Consider the following 24,234-nt stretch of genomic DNA (forward strand, 5'->3'; position numbering starts at 1 on the left):
GAACTGAGATTAAGCCGTTGATGGAAAGTTGAGGGCTGACAAAAGAGATGCCGGCCCAGACCCGAACCCCAACCCGAAATGAACACCGAATATAATTTTGTCAAGAGAGAAGATTATCTTTGAGTCGTGTGCAGTCTGTTTCTGTGTCTGTGGCTGATTCTCTCCCGTGTTTGTCCATTTCCATGGTTATGGCCACTGTCGAATCCAATAAAATGTCAATCTGGAATTTTAAGCCCATCAACATTAGATAACTTATGGAGATACATACATATGTACCTTTATTGAAGGCATACGAAATATTGCGTTGTGAAAGCAAATGCCTCTTGAATGCCTTTTATAATGCTGTAAGTGCTGCCCGCGCTATCGTCTATCTTCGGTCATGACTCCTCGCACCTACCCATAAGTAGGAATTTTTTTTAATATCGCTTGGACATTTCCAAGCGATTATCCCAGCCGCACTTTTCTGCGATTCTCACTTTTCCCCTCGATAAGTGCGTGACTCTGCCCGGGTCCTGCCCGGTTCCTGCCCGCGTGCGCGTCCTTGTTCATGGCGGGGCCTGCACTTTTTCTGCTCCATTTGGCCTGAAATATTTTCAGTCATTCGCATTTATTGATTTGTTTTCTCCTCCTTTTCGGAGGGTCCTGGGCTATCCTACCATTTTTTCTTGGGTTTTATGTCGGCTAAGTTCAGTTCTGTTTGGTTCAGTCTTGCGGCGTTTGGTTTAGCTTTTTGGCTGCCCTTGACTTTTGCCTGGCTCGCTCTTTGTGAACACTTTTTGGCAGCCTCATCGCCTCATAGCCATAGCCATGGCCATGGCCAGTCGACTGACTGACTGACTGACTGCCTGAACTCCCGTCGCCCTGCCTTTGCCCTGTTATTGTTGGCTAACGGCTAACCAAGTAGTGAGTAGTCAGAGTTTCAAAATAGTTTCCTTTCTTTTCAATGTTTTGTTGTACTTTTATTTCGGTTTTTTTCCAAGTGACTTTTCTTCGTGTGGCTGCTCTGCCGTTGCATGAGGTCTGCGATTTTTTCCTTTACAACTGTCTGGCAAATGTTGCAGTAAACATTTCATGGTGTTGTTGATTGTAGGGGGGGTGGGGAGGGGTTGGTAATTCGGCTTTAAATGGGGAATCAGCACAGTTTGTCCCCGCGTGAAGGGGGGAGCAATGGAGCAGAGGGTAGGTGGTGTCTTTGTCGCTTGTGGAATCTCTGGGGGCGAACTCTAAAAACGCGCAGTAGGGTCGGTAAAAGTTAACTTCATTTTCATTCTCTTTATTGTAAGGAGCCCACGGATAAAATTGCATCAACAAATTGTGAAAAATCCTTACTCAATAAATCGTAGCCCTTACGAATCGATCTTGGCCAACTCGATCTAGCAAACAGAAATATTGAGACACACACACACAAAACTACTCAGTCCAAGGAGTTTGTTTAACTTGATTCAAATCAGTTTGGGTCGTAGGCAACACACAGGCCTCAGTTCATTTTTCCCCTGTGTTCGATTCGAGTAACATCCACATTTGCTACAGCTCAAATTATCAGTTTTCAGTTTTTTTTTTAAGTTTTTCCCATTTCTGGTACAGTTCAAAATTTTCAAGTATTCTTTTTTGATTTTTTTTGTATAGTTCTAATTTGTGTTTGACTTTTTTTTTTTGAAATGTCTATGATGCTCAGCGACGGGGGCAGCGTGTCGGGGGGCTTGCAATGCTCAAGAGGGCCGCAAACATCGAAAGCGTTCCGAAACTACTTGAGTGAATGCAAGCGGAAGTTTGCCCTAAATCAGGTCAATGTGGCGGCTCAGCGATGGCGGAAGATGTCGCTGGAACGCAGAGCCCGTTACCGCAAGGTGAGTTCTTTGTGCGTCTCAGTCCACCGGTCAGTGCAGCAGCAGCTCCCTTTTGGTGCCCACAGTCTGAGAAATCATCCGATGACGAGGGCGATGACGGGGACAGTTGCGGCAAACGAAGAAGGAAGCGGCGGAGCTGCTCACAGAGCAAGCGCAAGGCCAAGAAGTCCTCTTGCGCTAAACGCAGACGCAAGAAGTCAGCCTGCCAGAAACGCAAGGGGACAAAAAAAAGCTGCGCCAAGCCCCGCCGCAAGTCGCGCTCCTCGCGTAGGAAGTCAAAATGCTAAAGGACTGAGACTTTGAAGAAGACTGAGAAACAAAACCAACAAAACCACAAAAAACAAAATGCACACAGTGGGCGGAGGAGGCCGCGAATGAAACTCAACTTGCACCTGAAGAGACTCCATTGGGGAAGGAGTCGCGAGTGTATTTTCGCGATTTTCCCACATCTGGTGATGCCCAGCCAAAGAAGTTTCACAGTTTGGACAGCCCCCCCACCCAGTCGCACGACTCGCTGCCTTCCTCACTGAAACTCCGTCCCAAGGCGCCCTCGTCGTTGCAGCCAAACGCGTAGATATCGCCACTATGCATGCCCCAGGCGCAAAAATCCACAGGATTGGGGATGTTCTGCACCACAGAAAGACGCTTCCGCTTGTGGATATCCTCACCCAAGCCAACCCAAGCTGCCCGGTGTCGCCCGTGCCGCATACCAGCACGCTGCCCACAGTCAGGCGTCGCTTGGGTAGTTCCAGGTGAAAAACAATGTGCGCCCTTTTGGCCGGAGTGGGCTAGTTATCAGCCTCGCCGTGGCATTATTTTTGCTGTGATATTTCACAAATTTAGTCACAAAAACTAACACTGAAAAAATGTAAATGTACAAGCAAAATATATGTACATAAGGTTATGGAAACTACGGTGGTTTTAATGCGAGTGAAAACCAAATAGCGATAATAGAAAGATCTAGATTTTGACGGAAAATGCGCGGGAATCGGCAGCTGCCTGCGATATGACCCAGGTTGCACTCGATAGGCACGTTCACTCTCGACATATGCCCAGGGCACAAAAGATAGACTATTAATTATATATTCCGCTCCAGCACAGCAAAATCCCATCGGCTAAATTTTGTGATCCACCGAAATAAGAGGCATTTTGATCGTTTCCATACGAATATAATCCCTGTTTCGCATCTGAGTCTTCAACTAGTCTTCAGGCAAAGAGGGGTAGCATGAGAGACAGCTATTGGCTTTTAATCAAACAACTAATGCACTACACATACGTATGAGCAATAAATGCCGATAACCACCGATCAGTACATATTTGTAGGACACACCCCCAGTGCTTTTTTTTTTTGAGCTGTTGACAGAACAAGGACTAATATGATTTTGGATAACCCATGATATGTAAGTGTGATCGATCTGAAAGTCGCAGCTGATCCAGAGAAACAATTTCTTTTATTTCGTTTGCATTACAATTAATATTTGTTGGTTTTGTTCTTTTTGCCTAAATTGCGCTTTTATTTAGTTGGGTTTTGTTTTGTTTTATTTTTCTTGCTGAGCAATTTACAATAAACGCGGCTGCTTTTCGTAGTATTTTCCTTGCTTGTATGTAATAATATAGTTTATTTAATAATTATTGTTTGTCTGGTTGTGGTTGTTGCTGCTGCTGCTGCTGCTGCTGCTGCTGCCGAAGAACCCAAAATAGTTCTGCTTTGGTGTTTGGTTTATTGCGTGTGAGTCGCTTCTGCGCGTACAGTACAGTACAGTACAGTACAGTACAGTACAGTACAGTACAGTACAGTACATATGTACATACATACATATGTATATATAATATTTATTTAATTATTTGCATATTTGTTTAGCTGGAAATAGGCAAAACAAGTGGGTGCGGAAGCTTTGCCACGTTTTCTTTTTTGTAATTTTCGTTCACTCACTCTTTGTCTAAATATAGTTTACAAGGATGCCTTTATTATATAGTGTATATCTTCTAGTTTTAGTTTTATACAGAGGGGGTGGGTGCGGGTGGGTTAACAAAACAGGAAGGAACAGGCTGCGAAGAACATCTTACATACCATATACATACATGTATGTACATATATGTATATGCTCTCCATATTCTAGCAAAACATAACGACAAGAAGAAGCCAATGATGAAATCTGACAGATTTGGTTTTTGGGTTTTTGTTTTGTTGTGTTTTTTGTCTGGTTTCCTTTTAGTTAGACTATTTGCTGATTTCAAAATTGATTCAAGTTTCTACTACTGACACACAGACGCACATCGAGATATATGTATGTAGTATGTGTATATATGTATATATTGTACTTTATGTACATATCTATATGTTTAATACATACACATATGTATAGGCATATTATATATATATATTTATTATGTTCTTTGTTTAAGTTTTAGACACCATTTACAAACATACAGTTGACACCACTACAGACGGGATTCCATTATAATTAACATTTAATTCTGCTTTAATTACATTACACAAATATTTTCTTCTGTCCAAAAGTGGACAACGACTCCTCCTTTTACTTCTACTTCTCCTTCTCCTGCTCCATCTTCTTCTCCTTCTCTGGCATGTGCGTACATTTTGTGTGCATATTACATACATATGTACATACATATGTATGCACGAGTATTTCATATAATATAGTTTTAGTATTCTGCCTATAGTTTACTTTCCATTTGGCTTAATTCTAGCTCTAATTGCTACTCCAAAATGTGTGGAGACCTTCCCCGAAAATCAGCATGATATTAGTGTAAATTATATGCATACATACATGTATCATATATCATATATGTATAGATATAGATAGTTACTGGCTTATAGCTTAGGGTATTTCCCCAAGTTCCGAGAGACAGATAGAGACAGAGAGAGGGAGAGGGAGCTCGGCTGGAACTCTCAGCTGAATCGTCCCGGCTACCCCCCATTATTGTAAAGCTCTCATTTTTCTATATTCCCATCAGCTATCACCTCACCTTTGACCCTCGCTTTACCCTAAAATTCTAGTGTTCTTTTCATCCCCAGCTAAACTTCTCTCTCACTCTGTCTCCCATCTCAAACATGCAACATCTAAGACCCAAGATCAAGATCATTCTATACTATACCATACATTCATTCAAAATTACCCCCTCGCTCTCTTTCACACTGTGCACGAGTAAACGAAACGAAACGAAACGAAAAGAACAGAACAGAAAAACAGAAGTACAACGAATAAAATCCTACTTATATTTTTTTTCTTTCGTGCTACCTTCTTAGCGATATGTGAGTTGTGAGTTGTGAGTGCGCTTGTGTATGCTCAAGGCTGTGTCTGCGCAAGCGCATAAGCGCTACCGAGACTGCAACGAAAAGGAACAGAGCTGAAACAGCCCAAAGCAATGATAATGCTGCTGCCACACGATAAATCCTTCGCCGAAAAACGTGTCGTGTCACAGTTGTTGTTTAGGGAACTCGAAAAAGGTGGGGAATGCCGCCAATGCCAAAGTGTGTATGGTTGGGCGAAGGAAGTGTTTCTTACAGAAGCTGACTGACTGACAGGAATTATGTTTGATTGATTCTGATTTCTCTCGTTGGCTAACTTTATGTTTAGGTTCAAGGTTAATTTTCGATTTATTTGCATTTTAAGCTAATTACTTATGCGATTATAGTTCCTAGACTGCTTAAATGTTCTTTTTCCTAGGGTATTCGTTTTTCATATTCTCTTCTGCGATATCTCTGATCTTTTTTGATTTTTTTGTGGTTACAGTTTGACAATTCATTTGGGTTTTATTTGTTTTGGAATATCATTGTTTTTTCTTTACGTTAAGATTGAGTTTTTTTTTTCATATTTTTTGTATGTCTACTTTTTGCTTTGTTTGGTGTTTTCGCTTGACAATTGCTTGTTTTTTTTTTTTTTGTTTCGGTATGTTATTATTTTTTTTTTTTTTGCTTAAGTTTTGTACAATCTGATGTTTAAATATATGCATCATGTAAACGAGATTAAGGTGTCGGCGGTTTTTTTGGTGTTGGCTTGCTTCGCTTTCGTCTTTCGTCTTTGGTTTAAAATTTTTGTTTTGTTTTTGTTTGTCTCCATTTTTCAACATTCTCTGGCAGTTTCTTTTTCATCTTAAGTGGTGTTTTTTTCGTCGAGAAAGAAAGAGACAGGGTTACAGTGGGTACAGTTCGGAGCGTGGGGGGGGAGGAAACAGAGAAAGAGACAGAGACAGAGAGAGAGCTAGAAAGAGATATAGGATGAGGGAAAAAGGCTTTCAGGAGGAGGATGCGAAAGCATGGCATGGGAGACTGTGTAAATTGGAGGGGAAGAAGAACGAAGCCCCTGTCAAGGTCACGATGGGCACGTCGAGGTAACTTATATGTACAACAAATACAAATACAAAATCTCCGTAAACTAGAGCACGCGACACAGTGGCAAGTAATAAATAAGTAACATCGTTTGAATACATACAAATACGAGTATGAGTGTACCTGAATCGAGCATGTATCAAGTTCCCCTCCCGCCGCTTACATTATGGAGTTCTCTCTATATCGTAACAGACAATTGCCAACACTCCACTCCTTCTCCACTCCCTCTCGATATTTATATATGTCTGCTACATTTTCATTCCTTTCCAGTTCTAAGAAAAATGCTTCCGATCCGATCCGATGCGATCCCACATCTTAGCCAAGCGGCACGAGTGGCATGCCACGGAGTGTATCTCAACGCTTCACGCCAAACAGATTCGGTATGGACTTGATCTTCTTTCGCGAGCAGTTCAAGTAGTCCTTGTACATGTCAGAGCGCAGGTAGCGCGAGTAAGAGTCGCTCTTCATCAGGTGGTAGACATGCGAAGCGGCCACATCGAAGCACCAGCGATTCGGGCCGTTCGGTGAGTTGACCGCCTCCCGAGCCAGTTCCACAGACTTTGAGTCCACATTTACCGGGCAGGGGGCGTCGGGGGCAAGGAATTCCTGCCAGATCTTGTGTATAGCCTCTCGAATCTCGGACTGCGGCAATGCCTTCATCTCTTGCACTGACTCCCAGAACCTGAGCAGAAAGGCGCATATTAGTTTGCAATGCTAGATGGTACGGAGCATTAACATCTCTGTCACCCACTTCAGATTCTCTCCGCTGTACTCCTTCTCCAAGAACTTGGTGAACTGATCACGTCCGATGGCATCGTTCAGCAGCTCCCGCAGACTGAAGGCCCAACGCTTAACGCGGCGAACAGGAACTTCTTTGCTGTAAATGAGAGACATGAGAGACAAATGAGTAGAGATCTAAGTGTATGATCTATGATCTATGATCTATGATCTTACCTATTCTTCTCCGTATCCCACATCTCTGTGCTGTCGGTTTGCCAGGGATTTGGCAGCTCGGGTGAGGTTATAAAGTAATCGAACTCATTGTACTGATCGTAGTAGGCAACCAAACTGCGAACCACACAAATTCTGTATTAAACGAGCTGTGAAATGTGGGCCAGCACTTACGCCTCGGCCGCCTTTGACACTTTGATCGTGCGCCGCTCGAGCTTCTGTTTGCGCAGAGCAATGATCCGAGACAGCTGCTCGACGGGATTCTTGGCTACGGATGCGCCGGAGGAACCAGTTCCATGGCTGGAGCCACCGCGTCGGTAGGCCTTCTTGATGTCGATCTCCGTGGTGTTGACGCAGCCCGGCATGGGTCGGTGCACGTCCCAGAAGGCGCGCTCCTGCGAGTCGAGCACCTTGCGCTCCAGCTTGTCCCGCTTCTTGGCCACCTTGCTCTGTGACTCGGCCTTTAGGGGGGTGGGGAAGAAACATATAGAAACATAGATAGAGAGAGAGAGGATTGGGGCGCAGTTTCATATCGATACTTACCTGCATGAAGATAAACTCCCATTTGCGGGAGAACATCTTCTGCAGCTTGGCCAGATTCTCTGCCTCGTAGTCCGCCAGTTCCAGGCGCGTCTTGTTCTGCATGGTACGCTTGCAGAGGTACACCGCATAGTCTGTGTTTTCCGGCTCCCAGCAGTTCGAGGGCCAAAAGTAGGGCGTCTGAAATCTGGAAAAAAACAAATTATGATAGCTGCCGAAAAGCATGCTGTGGTCTTGGACCGCAAACCTGTAGAAGGTGCCGTCGTTCTTCACTGTCAGCGCATGATCGTCGATGGGAAAGATGTAGCCGTGCGAGCTGAGCAGGTGGGCAAAGTGCAGGGCCTCCGGCACATCCTCCACATCGAAGTTCTTTAGTATCCAGGCGACCAGATCCGCGCCCGTGAACACCGACGGTACCTTGCTCATGAATGCCTTCACAGTGCGCACGGCCACACCGGTCGCCTCCGCCTGCATCTTCTCAATGATGGTTTCCATCTAGAGTTGGACAATATTGCTTTCAAACGAATGAACTATATTCCCAGTAAGAACTACTAACCTTTTTGTACACGAGTATGTTGGGTGCATCTTCGTTCTTGTTGCTGCGCTGGTGCTGTGACGACGACTGCATGACCACTGTAGACGGCGCCGCCTGCTGCTGCTGCTGCTGCGACGATGACGACGACGACGACTGCTGATGGTGGTGATGATGGTGATGATTGCTGCTGACTGTCAGCAGGCCGCTTGACTTGCTAGCGGAGCCGCCGCTGACCCCCGCCGAGTTTGTGGTGTCGCGGACATTCACCGTCTTGGCCGAGGGCGGTGGCGTGGCAGCTGCCGCCGATGTGACCAGCCCTCCCCCTCCGTTAACCGTTGCTCCTGCTGCTGCTGCTGCTGCTCCTGCCGCTGCCGTTGTGGCAACTGCGTTGGCTGAGCTTGTGGTGGCCACCACCACTTCCTCGATTTTGGCATTGCTGTTGCCATTGGCCAGAACTTCGGGGGCAGGAGTGGGAGCGCAAGTTTGAGTTGTAATAGCTTGAGCCGGAGCCGGAGCAGGAACCGGAGCTGGTGTCGATGTTGCAGCTGGTGCGCTGCACTCTGCTGCTGCTGCTGCTGCGGCTGCGGCTGCTGCGGCTGCTGCGGCCGTGGCCGTGGCTGTTGGGGATGTTGGTAGTGGACTAGTGCTCTCCGCGGCTGGCTGTTTTTCGGCGCTGCTCATGGCCAGGGTGGCATTGGTTGCTTGTGTTTTGTCTGCCTCCGAGTTCATTGTTACCATTGTACAACCAGCCTCAAGTCCTGGACTCGGCGAAGCTCAAGCTAAAGCTATTTATAATCGCCGTGCTGCGTGGGAGCCGGGTAGCGTAGGTGCTGAAGCAGGGGCGAAGAACGGGGGGGGGCCCTGAGCTATTTTGGCCTCCTCGTTGTGTGCGTGTCCTGTTCGTATCCGTGTGTGTGTGTGTGCGTGTGTGTGTGTGTGGCTGTGTTTGTTTCTGTTAGCGAAGGGACAATGCGATCTATTTAGTTGCGGGGGCGCGCTCCTTGACGAAGAAGTTCCACAAGTTCACCTGCTGCTGCTGCTGCTGCTGCTGCTACTAATGCTGCTGCCGGTCATTTCCTTGATTTTCCTTCCATCTTAACGAGATTTTCGCTGCGCCTTGTGGCGAGGCTTCCGTTTTCTTCGTCGCTTTCGCCGCTCCTATGCTCCCTTCCTACCCACGATGTGCAGGAATTTTCAGGAGTTACGGCAAGGCTCAGGTCCAGGCACACACACGCACACACACACGCACGCACACGAACATACACCTCCGCCGAATGGGGGGGGGGGTGTGGCGGGCTCCGACTTGGGTTTTATTATATTTTGGGGAATTGAATTGTTACTCGAATGAGCTGGTATTATTAAGCAGTTTAATTTGCAATTTACTGGGGAGACGACTCGCACTTCTGGGTTGGAACCTCTGCCGTTTTCTGTTCTTTCTGCTGCTCTGCTGCTTCATTTGCTGTTGCTCCGCTGCTATCCCGCTCTCATTTTCACTTGCAAAATCTCTCTCGCTGCGACGCTCGTTCGCTCGCTCGCTCTCTCTCTCGCTCTCTCTCAATCTCTGAGCGTGTAGTTTAGCTTTCGGCCTGTAATCATTTTAAGGCCCAAAGTCAATTCAAGTGCCTGTGTAGGTAGGTCCTCGTCAAGGGGAAGGAAGGCCTGCTTCGTGCCTGCCTTCCTGATAGTATGGTTCCTCATCGATTTTTGTGTCAAGCCTCCCCCAATTAACCTGCTCAATGGCTCCTGGCTGCTGGCTCTGCTGGCTCTGCGGGCTCTCTCGCCGCTCGAGTGCGCGTGTGCGGGACTTGTTTACATCGCTCAGCTGTTAGGGTTGCCAGATGGTCGCACACGGCAATGACAATGACAGTTGAAGTTCTAAATTTCAATTCGATTCGCTTTATTTCGATAATAATATTTCTCGTCTACAAATAATTTTCTTTTACTACAATTAACAAAAAAAAAAAAATAGAACGTACATCCTAACTGTGTAATTATTAATATATATGGTATATTCGTACGATTATGTATCATTTTTTTTTATTATTGTAATTGCATAGCGTGATTGTTGCAGCGTTGCTATTAGCTTACTGTGACCTTAGTTGTTATGGCTTTTATACAAAATTTCGCATTGATTTTGGAGACAATAAATAGTAAATATATGTATATAGCGTATATGGTATAGCAAGTGTGTGCATGAACGCGATTGAACAGAAATTAACGGCTAAGCAAAGGAAAATCAAACAAACAATTCAATTATCCTATTTTTTTTGTTCCCCCTAAACTAAGTTTTCTGTAACGCACAAATAACTTTCATCGATTATTTTGCGTACACTTCATCGTTATGTACATAGGTTTACGAATATATATATATATATATATATATATATATATATATATTGCATATTGTTATATATAGCACATATGTATATATGTATGTATGTATGTTTGAATATTAGTTTTGCTAAAAGCCTTGAAACAACCCTGCAAGCGATAAGCGATATACCGTTGCTTGCCTGTCACTGGGTCGTCGCCCACACCATACACCGCCACTCCACACATCGTTCACGAAAATGAGGCGAGTGAACGTGCACAGGCTCTCAAATTATAATTTATCTTAAATGACCAGCTCTACATAATATAATAATAATTATTTATAGCTGGGGAACCCAGTTTAAAAAGATTGAAAAGGAATAAATCGAATAAGAATCGCATGGAATGAACAAGTTTGGTTCTCTCTCCCCTCCCCATTTTCCCCATCGCATTTTATTCCCCAATGAAGGGAAGGGCGGGGGAGGAGCAATGGGAGCCTGAATCAGGTGTGCTGATGTGGTTGCAGTGGAAAGAATAAATGGGAACAAAGTTCGTTTAGCTGCAAAGCTGCAGCTTTGGGCATTAGTTCGTCCATATTGGCTCCATCTTGGATGAGCACTAAAACTGTCCCTAATTATCCCAGTGCCACTGAAATGAAATACTTTGGTCGGAATGGAGAACTTTGAATACTTGGATAGAAGCGAAAACGAGGCATCAGCATCAGCATGAGCATGAGCAATACTTCCATTTTATTTTGGGAAATGCTGGGCTTAGTTGTGGATTCTCCTCCCCATAGATCACATTTTGACATTACGCTTATCAATGACATAGAAACCATCTTCATCTCCGTCTGCTACTGCTGCTGCTGCTGCTGCTGCTGCTCCGTAAACTGGGCACGCGGCTGCCGGCCCGGCTTCTCCCGCTCCGACCATAGCGGACCTCCTTGGCCCTGGCCACTCTGGGCCTGGTAGGACAGCGGCGGTAAAGGTGGCGCTGCCAGCTGGGCCTGTGGCACCAACTCCGCCTGGGAGTTGAACTGATTGTTGGTGTTGTAGTTGACCAAAATATCACCGGCCAGGCTGTGGCCAATGTTGACGGCCCTGTCCGGATAGGACTGCGCCTGGGGATGCACCTGTATGGGCTGCGACTGCTGCTGGCTCTGCTGGGGAGGATGCTGCGGCTTGGTGCGCCAGTGCTTGTGCTGGGCCACAGGCACCAGACGGTAGAGCGGCTCTCCGGCCGGGGCACTCGGGTAGCTGGGCACGAAGTACGGCGGATAGGGGTGCAGGTGCGGATGGGCGTGCGGATGCTTGCTGCCTTGACGCACGCGCTTGAACTGGGGCGGAGGACGCTGCCAGAACTGCAACGTGCCCGTCTGCACTGGGGCAGGTGGTCGCAGATGGTGGACCTGATCCTCCACGTAGTGTGGTCCTGGCCCTGGGGTGCTGAAGATTTGCGAGTCGTAGATCTGCTGCTGCTGCTGCTGCTGCTGCTGCTTACCCACCCTAAGCTGCCGCTCGGGTAGATAGGAGTCCTCCGTGGAGTCCAACTGAAGCTGCTGCTGCTGATGTTGCTGCTGCTGCTGCTGAAGCTGCTGCTTGCCAACCCTCAGCTGTCGCTGGCGGGACGGAGGAGGCTGATATACGATGGCCTTGAAGGCATTCTGGTCCTGTTCGTCCGCACTGTAGTTGACCATGGGCAGGAAGGGCTGCTTGTCAAAGTCTGGCGGATGGAAGCGACCCGATCCGACAGCTGCTCCTGTGGCTGCTGCTGCTGCTGCTGCTGGTGCTGCCGATATGAGGTTGCTCCTCAGCAGCTGCCCCAAGGCGGCATCATACTCCGCACTCAGCTGAAGCTGCGCGTTCCGCGGCTTGGGCGTGATATTCACCACATCCGTGACATCGTTGGCCGGACTGACCGATGCCTTGTAGTGCAAATGGTGTTGCAGGTGATGGCGCTTCGGCGGCTTGGTGGGCAGGAAGTCATCGATAACATTGGACTTGATCGAGCCCGGCTGGCGCTTGGCCTCGAAGTACTCGTAGTAGATGGGATTGGACTTGGAGAGCGGCGGATCTGCATCCTGGGCCTTGCCCTCCGTCGAACTGGACACGAACACCAGCTGCGCCTGGGGCCGGGGCGTGTAGTTAATGGGGTAGATGGGTATGGGCACGGCCACGGGCACCGGCACCCGCTCCACGTACTTGGGCGCAGGGTGGGGCTGGTGCTGGTGCTGTGGCTGGTGCTGGCGAGGGGGAGGCGGCAGGTAGCTGATGGCATTGTACTTGGGCTTGTACGATGTCCTGAGCGGCAGTGGAGTCGTGGCTGGACGTGGCGTGGTTTTGCTGGTGGTGGTTGGGGCTGTGGCTGTTGTGGTGCTGGTGGTGCTCGTGCTGGTGGTGGTGGTGCTGCTGCTTGTGGGTGGTCTGCGAGTGGTGGTGTCCAGGCGACTGAAATGGTCCGGCGGAGGGGGCAGGACAATGCCAGGAACTAGCGGACCCGGCGGCACCAGATTTGAGTAGTTGCTTTTGTACACAAAGCTGTAGGCCGGCGGATAGTAGAGCGAGGGATCGTCCTCGTCGAAGTCGCTGCCATTGCCAGGAAGTACCGCTGCATTCGCAGCCAGGGAGCCGTTGGCGTGCAGCCCGTTGATCAGCCAGGGCCCCAGCAGCGGCGGCGACGATCTCAGCAGGCCATTGCCCGGGGTCGTTTCGTTGGGGTAGAGCAGCCACGGGGCATAGGGTGCCGGATAGACGTAGGGGGGTGCAGCTGCTTTAGGCGCTGTTGCCGCTCCCGCCCGGGCAGCAGGATGCGACGCGTGGGCCGCGGCGGGAGCGTAGCCCTGGTGGGGCGCTTGTTTGGACGCGTCAGCGGATAGCGTTGCATTGCCAGGCGCCGAATGGAGGATCTCGAGCTGATTATCTCGGATAAGCTGCAGCGGCCCGTGCGGCTCGAGCTGCACGGGAAAGGGAGGCGGCACCGCTGGATTTGCCGGCAGCTTAATTTGTCGCGGCGGCGCATCGTAGTCGTCAATGGCCGGCCACTGGCCACCGCCGCCGCCGCCCTCATCCTCATTGAGGCTGCCGCCCTTGATAACGAGCAGGTGATCCTCGGCCAGCCAGATGTCCTGCTCGTTGAGTCCCCCGTAGTTGCGTTCGTTGTCCAGCGGCACCTCGGAGTTGCGGGCATAGCTGAGCACCCCTGGCCGCTTGGGTATGCGCCGGAAGAGCTCCTTCTCGATCAGCCCGTACTTGCCATCTCTCACCTGGTCGGCCAGCGTCTTTTTTCCGTCCTCCTTGAACGGCTTCTTCGACGGTGCTTCTGCCTCTGCCTCTGCTTCCTTGCCCGATCCCGCACTCAGCCGGAGTATCCCGTTGTCCCAGTTGTCAAAGCTGTCATCCGCTTCATTGAGCAGGGCCTCATCATCGTCGTTGTCATCACGATAAGGCGGTGATGGTGATGGAGATGGAGATGGCTTGGCAAGACGATAGCTGCTGCTTGCCTTGCCCTTGCCCCGCAACGCTGTTGGCTGCCTCGACGTGGCTGTGGATCTGGCTGTGGTCGTGCTTGGCTGGGAAGTGGAGGCCGAGTGTGAGCTATTGGCACTCACCGCCGACACCTCGTAGGTGGAATGGCCCTGTGCGTTCTGTATGTGTCCAGCCACCAATCTGTGGATCATGCGCGGCCTGTCAACGAATGGAAATTGTTTAGAAATTTATCCCAAGCAAAAAATAAAACAATAAACAATAAAAGCCACCCAAAGCACTATAAAGGAAATCTTCAACAGAACAAATTGACAAATACCCCCGTGAAAAATAATGAAAACGAGAAGGAACGTGTGAGTCGCTTCTGGGAACGCGACTCTACTTATACCCGTACTCAGTCAGTGTATACATTTTTGAGCTTATGATTTTTAGAATTTTATAATTAACGAGAAGGAACGTGTGAGTCGCTTCTAAAGACGCGACTCTACTTATACCCGTACTCAGTCAGTAAATACATTTTTGAGCTTATGATTATTTAGAATTTTAAAATTACAAACAACATTTTACATATTACATTTTTTTGCTACATCTGTTATCTACATATACATATAGAATGTATATTTTACATCTAACATGTAGATTGTACATGTACCATTTATATTCTACATCTCCTCCGCTAGGGGTTGCTCGCGCACTGAACGCGGCAGAGTGTGCGAGCGAGAAAGGGAATGGGTAGCGTGTCTCTGGCAGGGTGAGGCGGGGGAAGCAACTGAAAATTATAATTGCGTCATTCTGGCTATAATTATGATCCGATCTAATTCAGATTCAGCAGTCTGGTAGATAATGGCATTCTCTACGATACTGAGTTTTTAGTTTTATCGTATCTTTAAAATTGTGCCTGCCACAGATTTTCGTCCTTTGCGGGGGCGGGGCGAAATTTTGAAATACACTTGTAGCAGTGTGATATCACATGAGCCCGGAAACCAAATTTGGTTGCCCTAGCTCTTATAGTCTCTGAGATCCAGGCGTCAAACAAGACGGACAGACGGACATGGCTATATCGACTCGGCTATTGATGCTGATCAAGAATATATATACTTTATGGGGTCGGAAACGTTTCCTTCTCTGCGTTGCACACATCCACTTTTACCACAAATACAATATACCCCTTTTTATCTTTTTGAGTACGGGTATAATAATTAATACGTATATTTTGGGTCTTATTTGGGAGCTAGCGGAACATACTGATAGTGGTTCAATCCTACAATCTCTACCAATGGATTGCTTACAAGATTTTGTAGCTCTCAGACTCACGTTTTTAATGCGCCGCCGCTGCGAGAATCCACACTGGAGGTTGATGTAAAATTTGAAGATGAATAGGCGACATGGCCATGTTCAGTGGGCAGGGAGCTGGCTTTTCCGGGGGGGATGGGCAGAGCTTGAGGCTGGCCCCAACTGCGGCTGATGCTGCTGCTGCTGCCACCAAATTCGCTGCTCAGTGCGGGCGTGTCGCGGGGCTGACGAGCACCTCTTACGCTTCCCCGGTCCCGCAGTGACCGCGCCGAAGGTGCCACTGTTGTCGGCGGAGTTGTTGTCGTTGTGGTACTGAAGCGGCGACGCTGCTGCTGCTGCTGCTGCTGCTTCTTGTCTGCAGCTTGTGGCAGCGGCGTGGTGGGGATGGGGGTGGTGCTGCTGCTGCTGCGACTGAGACCCCGACTGCGACTGCGACTCGATAGCAACGGGATTTCAATTGATTGCGTGGTGGGTGGACGACGCTGTCGGGGCGCCCGCAGCGTTGGCACTTCAGTGCTAGTCGTGGATGCTGTCGCCTCTCCTTCGCCCTCTACTCCTCCTCCTCCTCTTACTGCTGGCGCCACTCCTCTGATCCGCTGCCGCGTTGCTGCGGTTGCTGTTGCCGCCACCGTTGTCATGGCTGCCGCCGCCAGCAGAGCTATCACCATCAAGTGCAAGGTTAACGATGCCATCTGCGAACGAAAACAAAGATAACCGACAACATTCAGTATGGAGTTTGGTCACAGACAATATATGTAACAATAAGATGCGTAACGCCATGCGAAATTTTGGCACTAATAATTTTTCAGGCTTGCTCTAGAGCTGGCTCCAGGCTCGCTCTCTCTCTTGAAATTTTGTTCAAAAATCAGAGAGAGAGAGGCAGCCGCTCTCTTGTATGCATACAGCACACGAAGTTGGTTCTCTGCCGCTGCGGCAGCCGAGTCGAGTCGTCGCGACGACTGTATGTGTGCACACGTATTCTCTCAAGCATTCTAGATCTTCCTGCATGCATACGGTTGTTTACAGCCTGTCAGAATATACCCTTCATTTGAGAATTTGTATATAGTGGTATGACACTTTTCATAGACGCTTGTTATACAATATCAAAAATCGTATAATGCTTGTATATATTTTATGTGCAGTTTGTTTTAAAAATATACATGCGTGCAGGCAGATCTAGAATATGTTGTACGGATACATACATATGTATGTAAATATGTATATGCTATGCCCATGGGGTTTCGACATATCTCCGGGCGACATATCTCCTAGCAGGCCCTAACGACATATCTCCGCACGGAGACATCGTTTTTGAAACGACATATCTCATCGCGGAGTTTTGCGTCATATCTCCTGGAAGGTCCTAGCGACATACATATGTGTATCTCCTGCTGAAAAATGTATGGCAGGAGATATGTCGCCCGGAGATACATATGTCTTTTTCCCCCCAGGACTGAGTTCATTATATGTTATATGTAAATGTTATATGTACTATGAACTAGGCATGTAAATATAATATATTATATTGTGGATGAAGATCACCATTTACGAATTAAAATGGGGCTCCTAGCAACTGTCTTACTGGCTTACCGTTTTCCTTTCTTCGTTCTTAGTTGTTTCATTTCAGAATTTCCCATGACCCCGAGTACTTACTCGTACGTACATACATACATAATATGTATGTGGGTATATTTTTTTTGGCAAAAGTCGTTTGCTCGGCAGCTTTCACGGCATGGATTTCTCCGGCGGGGCACTCTTACCTACCCGGCACTTGTCATTAGCAGCTAATACATTTCAGACACTCGACTCTGCTGTGACACATGGGAACACCTGGCCACGCCCACCTGACAGTTTGCTGCCCATTGTTGACGGCGGGAAAGTTGTTGTCGGGCGAAGTCTTTGTTCAGTTTTGCGATCTGACATTTGGCCCCCGTCGCCACTTGGCGAGCGTCTCTGCCACGTGGGATTGTGGGATTCACAGCACTGACTTTTCTCGCTTACAAATTATTCCATTGAGTTGGGTAGGTCTACATATGTACGAGAACTTGGGCCTGTCCAGCCATCATCGATGCAATCCAATCGAATCCAATTGAATTCGATTCCAGCTCAGCTCTGCCCGTCACTCGACGCCCCAAAAACGGCGAAAGCGAAATCAAGGACAAAACTTTGAACAAATCGAATCATAAATAACATTCTACTTTTGTTTTCATAGCTGTCGGTGGGTATTATTCATACGCGCCGCGGCTAATTGGCCAAAAGCTGCAAGAGCGCGACAGGTTGAAGACTTTTTCTCCCCCCACCGCCCAGTTCTTTTTTGTTCACTCATTTTTCAATATATCGTATTTTTTTTTGTTATTGTTTTGGGTCTTTTTAGAGCGTTGGAGGCGCCCACAAGTGCAGGCGCTAAGCTCTAAATGCCTGTTGTTGGGCGCAGTTGCCAAACCCGAAAAGACAGCTAAAAAAAAAAAAAACTGAGACTGAAACCGAAACCGAAACCAAAGCCAGCAATAACAGCGCAAAGTGCAATAACAATAGCAGCAACAACAACAACAACAACAAAAACTAGAAACAATGCTAGCAACAAAAACACACAAAATAGAAACAATCAAATGGAACGTGATTCGAAACCGAAACCCAAACCCAAACCCCAGCCGAGACAAAAACTTAAACTAAAACTGGACCTGGAGTCGGCTCGCGACGTGGAGAGGAATGCTGTGGGTCTTGTGTATCGTGTGCCTGTCCAGTGCGCTCCAATTTTAGCCTTTATTTTATTTTGTATTTTGTATTTTATTCGTAGAACGGTGCAACAACAGCAACAACAACAACAAAAATTCGGCGGCAGCAGCCAAATTGTTGTTTGGTAATCAAAAAAGAAGTTAAAACAAAAAACTGCCCAACAACAACAAAATACATAAGTAGGAGAGCAAACATTTTTCACAAGACAACGACGTTTGATTGCTCTGGAAATTAAATTCCCAGTAATCGATGGGGGTTGGGCGCAACTAATAGTCTAAGAATTTCTGAAAAATACATATTAAATTAACAAAGGAGCATAAGTAAACAAATTAAACGATAAACGTACTGCTAGAACTTGGCTTGTTAAATGCCTTCGGATTTAATTAGAGAAGAAGTCGAGTAGAACTAGTTGGGATGGGCTAATTACATGTTAAATTTGCTAGAAATTATATTTTTCGGTTGGGTCATTCCAGTAGTTCATGTACCGCGTAGAAGTTGCTCATTTTCAGTGTAGAGCAACCATAAACTGTAAATAATGAAAACTGTTTGCGTGCGCTGCTGCGGTCGCTGCCTAACGGTGCCTATAGTGCCCGAGCGTTCCACTCCCCATACCCGCCTCCATCACCCCGATCCCAATCCCAATCCCCTCTGCTGGAAGGCGGTCAAACAGCGTCGCCATCAGAGATTCGTCATAGAGCGACCACGTTCCAGGCCAAGCCTTGGAGTTGCCGCAGGCGACTTGCAGCCATTCCATGCATACCCTAGCCAAGGGTACTTCAACTACTTGTCATAGAAGCTTATATTCTCTATAAATATGTATATCCCAGTATTATCAATTATGTTCATGGAGCATATACTTCGGTACGTACGGGATATGTCCGGATAAGTCTTCTATATCCCAAAAAAAAGCTTAGCGGATAGGTACATACCCGCTAGGGTATTTGCAGTCGTTGCAGCTCGTAAGTACATAAATATATAAGTATTTTTTTTTTGGCTTTTGCATTTTGAATGAAAGGCAACGTCAGCCAAGGCAGCGCTGTGCAGCGGCGGCGGCGCTGTCTCTGGCTATTGGCAATAAATAATTCTTTGCTGTTGCTGCGCCTGTTGGTTTGCTTAAATTTAATTAGTTTATTTGAAAGCAGTTTGGGGCGATGGTGTCATAGATTAAATTGGACTCAATTCATTTTCATTCCCTCTCTGCCACAGTTGACTCGTATTTGTGCTCTGCCTTGTCTCTTTGGCCAATATTAACTAATTGTTCTTTTTTACCCGAATTACTGCTGTGTTTTGGATTATCTGATATAATTTACCAAGAAAAATTTGTTTCCGCAATACTTTCGAACAAGTTCGAGCCCAATTGAGAACTGAATTGAGAGAACAAAAAATACCTGAATTATACCTGATGAATTGAGAGTTGTCAGAGACATAAGTAGAACCCTAATATTCGCTTTGCTCTAATTAATCGATGCCCGAAGAACAATGGAAGTAGCCAACCAAGTCCATGACAATGAGCCACCAACATCAAAATTTCAATAATAATACGCAATAATATTTCATTAAATATTTGTTTGAATTAAATTTGGGGGATTTAGAGCAGAGAAAGAAATTCCCGCTCTCTGTTATTGTGCAACCAAATGAAATGGGCCAGATACAGATGTATGAAATGTTGTAAGTTCGGTTGGGCGTAACTAGCAAATCGAATTGGAGAGAAGGTTAATCGCCGACGCGACGGTGTGATTGATAGGAAGGGAAAGGGAGCCTGGCCTGGCCAGGCCAGTCTGCTGGTGGATTGTATTAGATTAATGGATTATGATGGTTACAGTTGAAATCTGTAAAAAGTAAACATATATGTATATTTAAGCATTACACTGATAGAAAAAAGGCATAGTAAAAATAACTACAATCATATTTGAATTTAAAATGCCATTTTTAAATACAAACATAGTCAAATTTAATAGAATTCACTTTGATTCAAATATAAATGTATTAAAAATGCTTTTTAATACGGTCATATTAAATTAAATACAAAACACTTCAAAATAACTATAATATATTAAATTTGTAGTTTAATATGTTTCATATTTAAATTGAATATTATTATGACTTGAAAAAAAAACAAAGAAACAAATATTTTTTGTATTTATTTTAACTATGTTTTATTATTTTTTTATGTCCCTCGAATTCCCACTGGTTCCAGCTGCTGCAGCCTTGAATACACAGTAAAATTATCTTAGCGCAGGGGCATAATCACAACCAATGCAGTTCTACTCATGTTGCGATTATTTCTAGTTGAAAACTTTAACCAATTCACACCATGAGGACTTGAAATGTAATTTGCGTACGCAAAATAATAACCAATTAGTTAAAAATGAATATAAATATAAATATGAAACATATTAAATTTGAATATAAAACATATTAAATTTAAATATGAAACATATTTAATTTAAATATGAAATATATTAAATTTAAATATTTCTATATTAATATCAAAATTTAAGTGAAAAATATTCAATTTTAATACAACCACTCTTGGATGAAAATCAATGGCATAAATATTTAAATCTAAGTGAAAATATTAAAATTTCAGGGCTTTTTTCTATCGGTGTACTTGTATGTGGTAAAAATAATGGGTGGTCACTTCAACGGGAAAATCATTGCAGGAACAAAAATACAAATTAACATTTCAGAAAAACCAAATAATCAGAAGATCCTTGCAGAAATTTTTTTTATATATATTTAACTCCATATACCAAAGTAACTAATAGAACGTTCTTGGCTGGATCAACTTAGTTAGCCATGCACATATGTACGTACATATATATTGTATGAGAATACATGCATTCCGACGACTCAACACAATATAAATAACCCTGTGCTCTGTGGCTCTACGAGTGACACCAGGAGGCGTCACTGTGGGGGCGAACTACGCCACAATGGCCCACTCCCCCCTGCAGCAGAAGTCCAGCAACTGCTGATGCTGGGGCATGCGGCGCAGGTTTCCCCAGTCGATTGCCGTGGCACAATCGGTGACTCGGTTACTTGGTTACTTGCTTTGCATACTATACGAGTACGAGTTCGAGTATACTCGTATTTGCCGCCAAAGAACCGGGCGAATTTTGCGGCATAATATCTGTGCTATTTGGCTCTTGGCTCTATCGGTGGTACCTTTCGTTGGCTGGTGCGACGGTTGCCCGAAATGGTCTCGGGAATTTTAAATAAATTCGATTTACTCATAGTTGTGCAACATTTTACTTGACTTTACTTTACTTTGCTGGACTTTACTTCTCACTCTGACACTGTGTCGGTCGGAGCGGCCACAACTTTTACCGTAAATTTATGGTATATTACACTAGTCAACACGACATTTAGGCTGTGGCCCATAATGACTTTTTCTTATAGATTTCGAGGTTTACAAATTTTTAAGGAATTATGGTTTAATTTTTTTTTTAAAGAACTTAAAAAAAAATATGGTAGTTTTTAATGTTTTTCTATTTTCTATTTGCTTCTATTTTTCAGAATATGATCGAAAATTAAGATAAGGTAAAATTGGGTCGAATTTATAGCTGCATTTGTCAGCTTTTCAGAACTGCAAAGTTCTATGCAACCAGATACTTAAGTTATATGAAAAATAGAAGAAAAGAACAGAATAGAGTGAAGCAGTGGTAGCTCTGAAAAAAAACCATGAAAAAAAATACCAGATTTTAAAAATCCTTAAAACAAAATTAAACCATAAAAAAAAATAATAAAGTACTACAAAAATTTGTAAATCCCGAAATTTATCAGTTAAAATCATTATGGTCCACAGCGGAAAGAAAAAGTACAATTTTGTTGAGTAGTGTAATTAATGCAACGAATAAGTAGAAAAACACACACCAGTTGGAGATGGAGACACTTTTGGGATTCTGAATATGATCGAAAATTAAGATAAGGTTAAATTGGGATGAAAATGGGTTTTTTGTTCTGGGTGTACCAATACTATAGCTTGAAAGAATTCAATAAATGAATTATATCTCCCTGATTAACCAATCCAGCCTAGATCTAGGCTAAAGCTAAATGTGCCAGGTACTTGTTGCCTGTGGAGAGCTTTGCGTAAGTTTTTGCACATTTCTGTTTTTGTTGTTTATTGGCAACGAAAACGAATACCCAGCCAAGCCGAGCCAAGCCAAGCATCTCTATTGTACAAGTACAAGTACAAGTACAACAATTACATGTGCATTTATTTCATTCTGTACGTCGTCTGGTGTGAAAGCGAGAGTGAGTGAGTCCGTGGTACGAGTAGTTGCTGCCGCGTCGCGTTGCTGTTACGGTAAAGTTATGCTCGACGCGTAACTGGGCCAGGAAAAAAACAACAACAAAAACAACAACGAGAAACGTTTACAAAATATTCATTGATTCAAAATGTGGAATTTCTGGGTTTATTGCTTCCCATTTTGTTGCTTTTGCTTTGGGTTTGCTTTGGGTTTGCTTTTGGTATAGTCGCTTGATTGATCAGGCTCGGGCTCTGGGCTCTGACTCTGGCTGGGGGAGTGATGTAATTGGTAGGGAGAGACTCCAGTGAGCCACGATAACTTTATTGTATTTTATACAACACGAGAAGGCTATGCATTTTCCCCTCCACAAAAATCTTTCACTAATGCGCGCAACGCCTCGCATGCGCAATATGGCTCAGGTCTCTGGTTAATTTCTGGTTAACTTCAGCCAGCCTCAAATATTAATAGAGAAGTGTTGGGTTCGTTCGTTCTGCAACCTTGTGTCCGTGCAGTTAATCGGAATTCAGAAGGAAACTTTCAAGCCCAGCACCAGAGAGCAGGGAGCAGCAGCAGCTCCCTCAAAATTTCAGGAGGGGGAGCGCGAATTGAGCCATAAAAAAATCACTTGATCAGAGCCTACTTACCACTCTGCGTGGAGCACTGGGGGGGGAGCGAGCAGCTTGCAACTGGGCGTGGGAAGCGTGCACCAAAGCCAGAGCCACAGCCACAGCCAAACAACTTTATTATGCAAATTGGCTGCGCCTGGACAGAATACTCACTCCTCGCCGTGGTCTCTCTCGGGTCAGACCTTTTCCATCATGATTGTGCCCTAATGACAAGCTACTTAGCCGGACGGACAGCCAGCTTTCTGGCTGTTGAATTTACACGGGGGGGGGAGGGAGCTAGAGAGCCTTCGTGCCAAAGGGCGACATCCAACGAATTTGGTTTATGGGAACAGAAAAACTTCAAGCGGCGGCGTATCCATAGGTTCAAAGAAAGTTTCAATCTTCTGCTGCAACCTGTGTGACTTTACCTAACTGTACTACAAATCCCCATCCCCACATATAGAACTCAATTTTCAAATTCGAATAAACGGCTTGTACTTGTTGTATTCCAGCCAATCCCATTTTACAATAACATATTCCATATATACCGTGCACTTGGCTTCCTGCTTAGATCTTATCGGGCCTGTGGCTGTCGTATGCCACATACATATGACATGGTTCAATGGAGCGATCGGGACCTATGTATTAATTAGTCGATCATGCTGCAGGGGGCGTCGTCTCGCGCTCCCATGGTGGGTGTAGCTGGCTTTCGTAATTGGAAATTAACCACATTTCATATGCCAATCGCTGGCGGGCAAAAGAGTGTTGACAGTGCCACAGTCCACTCAGCTGGCAGCGTAACCAGTTAAGCCGGCAACGGGAATGGGAATGGGAACTGGGAACGGGAGGGGACACATTCTTCACGTAGCACGAGTATCAGTGACAATTAGAGAGCAAATTATGCTAACTAAATAGGCGACGTGCAAAGTCAACTCAAGACTCATAACACACAGCAGGAGGGCCCCCCAGCAGCCCCAGCAGCCCCAGCAGCTCTGGGCGTGGTCCAATCGAATCCAATCCAAGTCAAACCCAGCCAATCCGATCCAACTCGGCTCACCATTGCATAAGTATGGCTGATCAATTTCCCTGCCTTTTCTCTGCCTCAGCCTCAGCCTGCGACTGCGACTGCGAGACTGACAATTATAATTATAGATTATCAGTAGGCCACGAAAGAAAATTCAATTTTGAGGATAATTTTGATTTGCCTCTTGGGTTCGGCATCTGGGTGGGTGGGTGTCCGCCGTGATTTTTGAGCAAACCGCCAAGCCGGCAAGCCTCTGGAAATATGTCACTTGGCTGCCAAACCAAATAAACACTAAACACCGAGA

At 45.7% G+C, this 24,234-nt stretch overlaps 3 protein-coding genes across 3 annotated transcripts in view; 1 reads left to right on the forward strand and 2 right to left on the reverse strand.

The window, feature by feature from the left end:
• The first annotated feature begins 1,632 nt into the window (after positions 1-1,632).
• Positions 1,633-2,631, forward strand: LOC111082325 (protamine-like). Its single transcript, XM_022378522.2, has 2 exons — positions 1,633-1,847; positions 1,913-2,631. The coding sequence occupies exons 1-2, from the start codon at positions 1,659-1,661 to the stop codon at positions 2,132-2,134; spliced, it is 411 nt and encodes a 136-aa protein (XP_022234214.1). The 5' UTR covers positions 1,633-1,658; the 3' UTR covers positions 2,135-2,631.
• Positions 2,632-6,492: 3,861 nt separating this feature from the next.
• Positions 6,493-8,956, reverse strand: LOC111082318 (regulator of G-protein signaling 7). The gene is made up of 8 exons (XM_041595521.1): positions 8,869-8,956; positions 8,249-8,682; positions 7,940-8,187; positions 7,696-7,879; positions 7,327-7,613; positions 7,156-7,269; positions 6,953-7,078; positions 6,493-6,883 (listed from the first exon to the last, which is right to left on the reverse strand). Exons 1-8 carry the CDS (start codon positions 8,954-8,956, stop codon positions 6,556-6,558), a joined length of 1,809 nt encoding a protein of 602 aa, XP_041451455.1. The 3' UTR covers positions 6,493-6,555.
• Positions 8,957-11,390: 2,434 nt separating this feature from the next.
• Positions 11,391-24,234, reverse strand: part of LOC111082286 (bromodomain-containing protein 4) — a 36,388-nt gene continuing 23,544 nt past the window's right edge. Inside the window, exons 3-4 of the mRNA XM_022378472.2 lie at positions 15,334-16,004; positions 11,391-14,220 (exon numbers count right to left, since the gene is read on the reverse strand). Of these exons, the coding sequence (XP_022234164.2) occupies positions 11,391-14,220; positions 15,334-16,004 (3,501 nt within the window). The remainder of the gene's footprint in view (positions 14,221-15,333; positions 16,005-24,234) is intronic.

This window comes from Drosophila obscura, unplaced genomic scaffold (genome assembly GCF_018151105.1).
Source record: "Drosophila obscura isolate BZ-5 IFL unplaced genomic scaffold, ASM1815110v1 contig_73, whole genome shotgun sequence".
In the NCBI taxonomy this organism is placed as follows: domain Eukaryota; kingdom Metazoa; phylum Arthropoda; class Insecta; order Diptera; family Drosophilidae; genus Drosophila; species Drosophila obscura.

Coding starts and splice junctions, on each gene's coding strand:
- LOC111082318 (XM_041595521.1), bottom strand. CDS start 8,956: ATGAACTCGGAGGCAGACAAAACACAAGCAACCAATGCCACCCTGGCC. Junction 7,614..7,695: donor GGGAGTTTATCTTCATGCAG/GTAAGTATCGAT, acceptor ACCCCCCTAAAG/GCCGAGTCACAGAGCAAGGT. Junction 7,270..7,326: donor GTGTCAAAGGCGGCCGAGGC/GTAAGTGCTGGC, acceptor TGTGGTTCGCAG/TTTGGTTGCCTACTACGATC.
- LOC111082325 (XM_022378522.2), top strand. CDS start 1,659: ATGTCTATGATGCTCAGCGACGGGGGCAGCGTGTCGGGGGGCTTGCAA. Junction 1,848..1,912: donor GCAGAGCCCGTTACCGCAAG/GTGAGTTCTTTG, acceptor TGGTGCCCACAG/TCTGAGAAATCATCCGATGA.